The 10,017-nt window shown below is 41.0% G+C and overlaps 1 protein-coding gene across 1 annotated transcript in view; it reads left to right on the forward strand.

The window, feature by feature from the left end:
* The first annotated feature begins 5,487 nt into the window (after positions 1 to 5,487).
* Positions 5,488 to 10,017, forward strand: part of Slamf1 (signaling lymphocytic activation molecule family member 1) — a 35,017-nt gene continuing 30,487 nt past the window's right edge. The window contains exon 1 of the mRNA XM_013030481.1: positions 5,488 to 5,679. Coding sequence (XP_012885935.1) covers positions 5,604 to 5,679 — 76 coding nt within the window. The 5' untranslated portion in view covers positions 5,488 to 5,603. The remainder of the gene's footprint in view (positions 5,680 to 10,017) is intronic.

Here is a 10,017-nt window from a genome sequence, read left to right on the forward strand (position 1 = left end):
TGTGTGTGTGTTTGTATACACATATGTATGTCTGTACATATAAGCAGACTTATTATTAGGAACTGGCTCATGTAATTGATTATGGAGACTGAGAAGGCCTTTGATTTACAATCTGCAAGTTAGGAAATCCAGCAGTATAATCCTAGTCCAGGTCTGAAGAGCAGAGAAACAGAGAAACAGTCCAAGGGCATGAGATAAATGAGATGTTCCAACTGAGGCAGTTAGTAAGAAGCTACGTAATAGAAGAACAAGGCTGAAAGTGGTTATCCAGATTTCTAGGGTACTTTGACAATTATTTATCTCTCTACCAATCTGCCTAAGAAGGTGGGTCAGGGTTGTGGGAGACAGTTTTGTGTGCACAGAAAAAGCCTGATGACTCAATAGCCACGGTCCCCGGTTCCTGAATGATGTTCCTTCCTAGTAGGTAGCATGACATGGGCATTTCCCTCTCTCTAGCAACAATGCCAGTACAAACTTCATGACTGAGGAGAACTAGGAAACACCCAACACTACCAAGAATGTTTCTAAAGAGGCTGGGAAAGAGTATGAAGTAAGCGACACTCTCAGCTAGAATTATTCTCTATGGTATGTGAAGAGTTGATCCAGGCTAACCTCAAAAGGGGTTAATGTGGTGTGGATTCCACACCTCTTTAGTTATGGGGTCTAGAAAGATGGCTGAGGCCTCAGTACAAATGAAAAGTGTTTGGAGAGGAAGTTTTCTGATGACATCTCTCTCTCTCATCTCCACACTTCATTGCCTCGAACTGAATCTACAGCTATGGAGAAGGCACTGTTGTGAGAGGCTTTGAACTGGGCAGTCTCAGCATTGTATATGTGATCAGGAACAGTGTTTTCAGTTCCTCTCCCAGAGCCTTTCAGCCCACCCATCTCCTCAAGCAGGTGACTGCCTAGCATGAACACTTAATGTAAAGGAGCTGGGTAAAGTCTGTACTGTCTAATCTCCCCCATACCCCTCAGAGTCTTAGCTTCACAATAGGACTTTCTGGTGGACTGATCTGCTTAGCCTCTATGTCAGACACCTGGCCCATAGGCTTCTTCATCTCACCCTGTGGGGTGTACCCAAGGGTGTTTTTCACAGTGCTTTCCCCAGCCAGTTTTAGACTCTGCAATTAAATCTCCTAGGAGATGTTCCATTTGGGGGAATTTTATATTTATATTTTTGTGGGGTTTTTCTTTTTTTTGTCCAGATAAGTGTGCTCATCATGAGACCCATGTGGCCAGGTAGTCTGGCTTGCCCTCAGGAGCACTTGCCTGGAGGTCTGGCTCATGTAACATGTGACATCTGGTTAGAGGCCATGAGGAAGGCAATTATTTGCTAGGAATCCAAGATGTTCAAGGTCTGTCCAACCCAGACATTATCAGACAGATCACTTTGCCACTAACCCTACAGTGCCAGGAGTGAAAGAATAGCAAATCCTAGAAGCCATCATACCTTCACTTTTAAGAGTTAGAGATGGCCTTATTTGAAAACCTGGGGTGGTTTGGGGAAAACTTTTTCTTACAGAAATATGGTCCTCCTTACTTCAGGCTGGGTTGTTGCATAGCCAAAGGGAAATGAGTGGTGTTGTACCACAGATGATGGAGGCTAGTAGCACAAAATGAAGGTCACCAGGAGTTTCCTGCTGCCCATGCATTGGTCTATACCAGAAGAAATGTTTTACAGATAATGGTCCATTGGCTATCATGTCTGAAGACTAAGGACCTTGCTCAGTATAATGGAAGTGGTATGGTGAATAGATTCAGTATAGACCCTGGAGTCGGATGATATACAATTTGAACTCCTGGCTGAGCCCTGGTGGCTCATGCCTACAATCCTAGATACTCAGGAGGCCTTGATCTGTCAATCCTGGTTCAAAGCCAGCCAGGCAGGAAAGTTCATGACACTCTTCTCTCCAATTAATCACCAGAAAACTAGAAGTTGAGCTGTAGCTGAAAATTGTAGAACCTTAGCCTTCAGCAGAAAAGAAGCTCAGGGACAGTACCCAAGATCTGAGTTCAAGCTTCATTACTGACAAAATTATTAATTAATTAAGATTTGAACTTCCCACCCCCTTGCTAAACATTGAGTATAACAACTCTTATACCTATATCTGTAAAATGGAGAAAATTGTGTCTACTTCTTACTATAACAAAGATAAATAGAATAACATATATGGAAACTCAAGACATTCAAGGATATTAATTAATGAATTTTCTCTCCTCTATGCTCTTGGGCAGTTATGAGGATAAGGAGTACCTTACAGCAAAGGGAAGAGTTTCTGACCCAGATCCCAGAGTCAGGATTTTCCAGCCTCTGCTTTATAACACTAATAGCTTTGCCTGCTTCTTAGGGCTGTTATGAAGACCAAATAAGGTAGTAAATGTGAAGACTTTTGAAAAATGGTTTCTCAAACACAAGACATCATCACTCTCATATCTTTTATTGTTGGCTTGTCAATGTCTTCTCTTTATAGCTGAAAGAAGCAGCTTGATATAACCAGTTTCTGATGTCGGCAAATCTTGTTAGTCATATTGCCTAAGTCCTACATCCATTTCTTGTAAGTGGTTGTAAAAAAAATTAACAAAAGCATGAGAACCTCTGTGAGAGCAAACCATTCTCTTATAGTTTTGGAGGAAACACAAATCTAAAGCATCTGTAAGGGCTAGAATCTCTAGAAATTTTCTAAGGGAGAAGACTGTCTTATCTCTTGCAATTTTGGATGTTCTCAGCTATTACTTGGACTGTAGCTGCACAAATCCAATCTATGTTTCTATCTTCACACAATCTTTCTGTTTTGTCTGTCTGTGTTCTTCTCTATCTCTTCTAAAGATCTTCTCCTTGAATTTAGGGACCACCCTAATCAGGTGCATATGGTCTCATCTCAATCCTTATCTTAATTATATCTAGAAGACCTAATTCAAATCATCCCACATTCTAAGGTTCCAGGTAAATAAGAATTTGAGACACTGTTCAATCTACTAAAGGGTCTCTGTCACTATACTTAAAACACCTCTAGCCTTCACTCAATGTATACGTTTACTGGGTTTTAGGTTGAGCTAAACAGTAAGTGCCTTCAGACTAATGGAAATTACATACCATTCTTTTTGTTGTTTTTTTTTTTAAGCAGTACCAGAGTTTGAACTCAGGGCCTTGCACTTGGTAGGCTGGTGCTCTAGCACTTTGAGCTACACTTCTATCAATATTTTTTACTGATTATTTTTCAGATAGATTCTCTAGAACTTGTCTGCCTAGACTGGCCTCAAACTGTCATCTTTCTACTGTCCAAGTAGCTAGGATTATAAACATGAGCCACCAGCACCTGGCTATGGCAGTTTTTGTTTTTTGTTTTTGGTTTTTTGTTTGTTTGTTTGTTTTTTATCAGTCATGGGGCTTGACAAGAGCCTGAAGTGTTTGTGCTCAAAGCTAACACTCTACCACTGAGAACCATAGAGTCACTTCTGGTTTTCTGATGGTTAAGAATCTCACAGAGGGGGCTGGGAAGGTGGCTCAGTGATAGAGTGCTTGCCTTGCATGCTGGAGGCCCTGGGTTTGATTCTTCAGCACCACATAAGCAGAAAAAAAAAAGCCAGAAGTGGTGCTGTGGCTCAAGTGGTAGAGGGCTAGCCTTGATCTGAAGAGCTGAGGGACAGCGCCCAGGCCCAGAGTTCAGGCCCTATGACCGGACCCCCCCCCAAAAAAAGTCTCACAGTTTCCTGCCTGGCAGGCTTTGAACCACGATCCTCAGATCTCAGCCTCCTGAGTTGCTAGGATTATAAGTATGAGCCACTGACATCTGGCTATGACACTTTTAAGTTTAATCCATGTCAGTATTTTTTTCATCACTTTTTCACATTCCAAGCAATCAATAAAGCAATAAATTAAAGCTCTGATTTTCACATTTCCATGCTGATTTAAAATTTCCATGCTAGTTTCAAACTCTCAGTGTGATGTCACTGAATGGAGAAGTATGAAGAGAGGCACCACAGTACTGATGATCTAATATTTCATTTCTTACCACAGAGATTCAATGACTTAAGAGCATGAATCAGTAACACCATAAAATAGTACAAAGTAATGAGATATGAAGTTTCATTTTCTTTTCTATTCTTTCTTTCTTTTTTTGGTTGGTCGGGGGGCTTGAACTCGAGCCTGGGAGCTGTTCCTGAGCTATTTTGCTCAAAGCTAGTGCTCTACCTCTCAGCCACAGCATCACTTCTGGCTTTCTGGTTAATTGGTGATGGAAGTCTCATAGACTTTCCTGCCCAGGCTGGCTTTAAACTGGGATCCTCAGATCTCAGCCTCTTGAGTAGTTAGGATTACAGGCATGAGCTACCAGCACCCTGCTCATTTTCTTACTTTTAAGTATAATTCAATTGTAATTTATATAAATGCATATAAATACAATTTGATACAAATGTGTATAATTGAATAATGATTCTGTTTATCAATCAGCTCAGAAGAGACTTCAAAATTAATAATTGGCTCACATGCAGTCCATCCTACCATGGTGTAGTTGAGCATGAGGGAGGGAGAAGAAGAGAGGGAAACAGTGAGGAAAAAATTCCGTTCACCTTTATTGTCATCTTTGTTATCCTGATGCCTTTGCCTCTGACTTGTTCCATTGAATGAAAACACTAGTCTGAGTCAGGCATGGTAGTGGACATACCTACAAACTCAACACATGAGAAACTAAGGCAGGAGGAATAACAATAAGCATCAGCCTGGGCCACATAAGAGACACTGCCATAAACAAAACAGACAATAAAGACAAAAAACACTAGCCTGGCCTTTCACAGTTTCCTGGTGAGGACTGGTCATGCATTTTCTGGTGTTCTGTTCTTTTAGAAGAGTCTTTCTTCTGTCAATTTCTAATACCTCTCCTCAACACATAGATGCTCTAAAATAAAAGCCCCTCCTCAAAGCACAGTCTGTGTATTACACAGTTCTGCTACACTGTTGCCAGTAAGGAAATGGGATTTTGAACAATGGTCCTAATTCGCTCATCCCTTCTCTCTGTGACTTTGGTACCAAGACCTGACTTCACATTAAGTTATTCTCTGAAATCATAGAAACAATCTAAAGAAGGTCAGGTATAGTATCTCATTAGAAGAGTGATCTAAGTTCATCTTTGAACTCCTGAATTTGTAGATTGGTCTGACTCAAATCCAGCTTTTCTTTAGCACTGTAAGAATAGTGAACAAAGAGAACTGCTCAGAGAAACTGTGACAACCATTTCCTGAAAACAGTTCAGAAAAGAAGGAAGGGAGCAGCACATTTCTGCCCTAAATCAGAGTTTGACCGAGGTGACTACACAGCCTCTTTCCCAGCTTTCATGGCCTAAAAGCGCCTGACACATAAGCATTTCTTGAAAACAATAAAGTGACTGAAGTCTGAGGAGAAATGAGCAATTCCCAAGACAGGGGCAGAAAAAGCCCCAGTGAGACAGGAAGCTGCTTCAGAAGACTATTGGTTCCTGCTGGGTAAACTCAACAGCAGAGGCAGCAGAGACAGCACTGTCTGATCTGAACTTGATTCTGTTGGGGCACCTGTGAGCAGCTGGCAGGCCCCTGGCCAGGCCCCCTTCCTTCTCCTCTCTTGGCTGATGGATCCTAAGTGGCTCCTTTCCTTGAGCCTCCTGCTGTTATTTTCCCTGGCTTTTGAACTGAGCTACGGAACAGGTGAGTGTTGATCTGTTTGCCGGTCAGACTCCTGTGATTAGGTGCCAGGAATGGACATAGCCTCCCAGATGGAGAGAAGACATCAGGGCTCAGAATGACAGTTCCATTGGCTATTCCTTGGGGACTGGCTCTGAGTTTCTTCTGTTTCTTGCAAAGAGGAAGGAACATTAAGAGTTCCTAGGCCTGTGGGTTTCAAGGCTCAGTTCTCCCAATCCTAGTTTTCAAGGCAACCAGGAGCCACAGGCACCTGTTAGATCACCAAAGTTTGTTGCCAAAGTCCTAGTTGAATGGTCTTCTGGCAAATGGAACTCTAGAAAATTTGTTCTGTGCCCCCCTGCCTTGGAGGCAGACCCTCATGAACATACTAGAAGACAAATTGGAACATTATCCAGTATAAAGCCAGGGCGACTGTGGGAAGAGAAGGTAGAAGTAAAAACCGCAGGCCTTTGGCTGACAACAGACAGTGGCTACAGTATGGTCATACTAATGGCTATCTTCTTGGAAGAAAAGGTTCCAAGGCCAAAAAAGGAAGGAGAGGTTTGGATTTTTAGAACACAGGGTTGGTTACAGAATGTGAGAAATGCAAATCAGGAACCCCCAACGCCAAAGCAACTCCTGCATTAGAACCCAACAGGCAGCAGCGGTTGTGGAGATAAGTTTTGCTCCTGTTTCCCTGGTTCACTTTTCTCCCATAGAAAACTATGGTTTTCTATTTATTAATATCAGAGCTATGAGAGAAAGCATTTGAAAATGAGAATACCAAGTGAGAAGTGGATATTGGGCTGATTTGTGAGAAGAGCAAAAATTTATCTCTGTTTACATGTCTTGGAACTTTGGTTAGACTGTGGCAGGCAAAGTGGAGTAAGAGAAGTCATGAAAGACATGGGGGGGAAATCCTGAGCCTTGGGGTGTTTTGGGCTTGTGGTTTTCAAGACTGTAAATCCATTATGGATTTTTCTGTATCTCGGGGAAGCCCTGCAATATGCCAGGGATGTGGAGGTTCTGTATATGGGGCTCTCTTGCCAGATTCTCCGATGAAGAGGCCCCTACAGCCTCATTTCCTTCAGTCTTAGGAGGCTCATGGCTCTTACTTCCTGAGATCTAGGAGGAGAAGAAATGAATTTGTGGCTTGGAAAGCCAAATTGAACCATTTCAAGTAGTCACAGAAAAAGCCAACCTTTCCTTGCTTGCCCCTTGCTTGCACTCCATTTTTGGCTTGCTTCTTGGTAACTGTAAGGCATGAAAGGGCTGAACTAAGCACTAGATTTTTTCTAAGTCTCTGGCTTGCCTGACTCCTGGCCTTGTTTCTGGCTGCTCAGGTGCAGCTGGCAGTGGAGGCTTCGGAAGTCACCGGTTAGAAAGAGCTCAGCCACAGAAGGCCCAACTAGTGGCTGCTTCTTCCGCACATGCCATTTTCTGAAATAAGTTCAAATTTTTTCAGTGTTTTCATTTTTAAATATGTGTTCTTTTGTGGAAGACCAATAAAATCTAAATGGAAACCCTCTGTAAACGAGACAGGTCAACCATGACATATTTATCCAACCAAGAAGCTTGATGCTTGTAAAATCAGTACCCACTTCCTGTCTATCTCTACTTAGCTCATTCTCCAATTTCTAGTCCAACTTATAAAAGTTTAAAAGTCCATATGACTTTATCCAATTTCATTTGTGAACCAATGTTCAAGAAGCAAGAGGGATAGTTAAGTCTGAACCTAGGCCCCACTATAAAAACTAAACTATGTTGGCTATGATTGAAGTATATGAATTGAAATTCAAGAACAGAACATTTTAATGGTCAGACTCATGAAATCATAGAATATAAAAGGCATCATAGAATATAATCATAGAATATAAGAAGCATTTGATTTGAAATTTGGAAAGAAGATAGGAACTGTTTTCATCAGGCAGGTTTACGCTTAAATCTTTTATGAACTAGTCTGTTTGTTGGAAGAAAATCCCATGAATGTCTCTAAAGCTTACACAATACAAAAAGGAATAAGAGTGGAGACTAACCAGACTTCCACAGCCCTTGCTGAACTATTATTATTGTTTTCTTTGTATCTTCCAAATATGTATACACACTAACATACACACACATGTGTTATACATGCTCAGGAAATGACAAGGAGTATGTTGTTCCTTAGATCAAGGGTTAATAACTGAAGCACTTCATCTCTTAATCTAGAAAATGGGACAAAAGTTCCCATCATTTCCTCCATATTATACTGTTTATGAATATTATGAAGATAAAGTAAAGCAGAGTACTTTCTGACTGTAAAAAGAAAAATTAGGTTCTGTGTTGTCATTTGTTCATGCACTCATTTGTTTATTCATCCCATTCTATTTTATTCATTTATTTGAGCAGTAAGGATTTCCTAAGCTCCCACTATGTCTCAGGTGTTAGGGATAAAACAAATGAATTAAACAAACTCCCTACCTCTGGAACATGATAAACTGAGTAAGAATGGCAGATGGTGAACCAGTTATAAATGTGATGAATGATACAAAGGATAGATGCAAAGGCCATTGAAAACATGTGGCAGGAAAACCTAACCTAAGCTAGGAGCTAGGGAAGTCTCCCTAAGGAAGAGATGTCAAGATAGAGACATGAAAGAAAGCAGGAATTAGCCAGGCTAGCAGTGTGTTATAGGCTTAAAATCTAAGGAATGGCAAGGGCAAACAGGCTAAGATAAAGACCTAGCATTTTCAGTACTATCAAGCAATCGGAGATTGAGTGATGGTTATGTTTAAAAAGCATTCTCGGGGCTGGGAAGGTGGCTCAGTGGTAGAGTGCTTGCCTTGCATGCATGAGGCCCTGGGTTCAATTCCTCAGTAGTACATAAACAGAAAAAGTCAGAATGGTGATGTGGCTCAAGTGGTAGAGCGTTAGCCTTGAGCTGAAGAGATGAGAGACAGCACCCAGGCCCAGAGTTCAGGCCACATGACCGGACCCAAAAAAGCATTCTCAAATTATCATTTCTTTCTCAGTCAAAATTTACCACAAGAACCATAGGACCAATATGAGAAGCCTTTTATCTACCTGAAAAATAGCATTAATTATTATATGTTAATATATATAATATCTTATGCATAATATATTATCAGCATATGTATGCTCAAAGTACATCAGAAATATCTGGACAAAAAAAAAAGAGGTGAGAGGGGCTGGGAAGGTGGATCAGTGGTAGAGTGCTTGCCTTGCATGCATGAGGCCCTAGGTTCGATTCCTCAGCACCATATAAGCAGAAAAAGCCAGAAGTGGTGCTGTGGCTCAAGTGGTAGAGCATTAGCCTTGAGCTGAAGAGCTGAGGGACAGCACCCAGGCCCAGAATTCAGGCCACGTGACCAGACCCCCCCAAAAAGCATTCTCAAATGATCATTTCTTTCTCAGCTGAAATTTACCACAAGAACCATAGGACCAATATGTTCTGCCTTTTATCTACCTGAAAAATAACATTAATTATTATATGTTAATATATAATATGTATAAAAAGAGGTGAGAGAAAAAGAGAAAGAGAGAGAGGTAGAAAGAGGAAAAGAAAGGAGAAAAAAGAGAAAGAGAAAATAGAAGAAGGAAAGAAAGGTAATAGTTGGTACAATTCTATGTTGTAAAATGGTTGGCTAAATCCTACAAATTCCAAGCCACTATACATGGGCCCCTGTGAATCACTCTAATTTCAAATTTGAATTTCCCATGAAGGAAAGTGAGTTGGTGTTTCCTCCTAGACTCTCTTGGTAAATAGGGCTGACTGAATCACAGGCCCGTTGGAAAACACTCATGAGACAGTAGGGAGCTGGGACTCCACTTGAAGGGTTTTACAAACCACTTTAAAGCAGCACTTGTGTTTCCACTTGTGCTTGGGTAGATGATCTCAAACACCCCCTCCAGGCCCAGCCATTCACAGGCACTGGCATTACATCATCATTCTTCACGTGGGTTGTGTTAGGGTCTCTTCCCAATGAAGTTTTGATTCCATTTCTTATTTGTGTAAATCACTCACCCTGTCCTCATCGGCCCCTTTTCTTTTCCTATTCACCCCCTTATTTTATTTTTTTCTTTAATATTTTTGTGTGATTTTCCCCTAGCTTATCTTAAATTTCCTCTTTCTCCTTCCTTACCAATTCCACACTCTGAAAGCAACCACAATATAAATGTTGGTGAAGGGGTGCTTAGAGACATTTGGGAGAGTAAAGGTTTATAGTCTATACTTTCCATTTTTTGAACTAAAAATTCAGCACGATCATAATGACTACTAATTTTTTTTAATTTTAATTTTTTGTGAACATACTGTACAGAGGGGTTACAATTATATGGACAGGATAATACGTACATTTCTTA

The sequence above is a fragment of the Dipodomys ordii genome, unplaced genomic scaffold (assembly GCF_000151885.1).
Source record: "Dipodomys ordii isolate 6190 unplaced genomic scaffold, Dord_2.0 Scaffold131, whole genome shotgun sequence".
Taxonomy (NCBI): Eukaryota; Metazoa; Chordata; class Mammalia; order Rodentia; family Heteromyidae; genus Dipodomys; species Dipodomys ordii.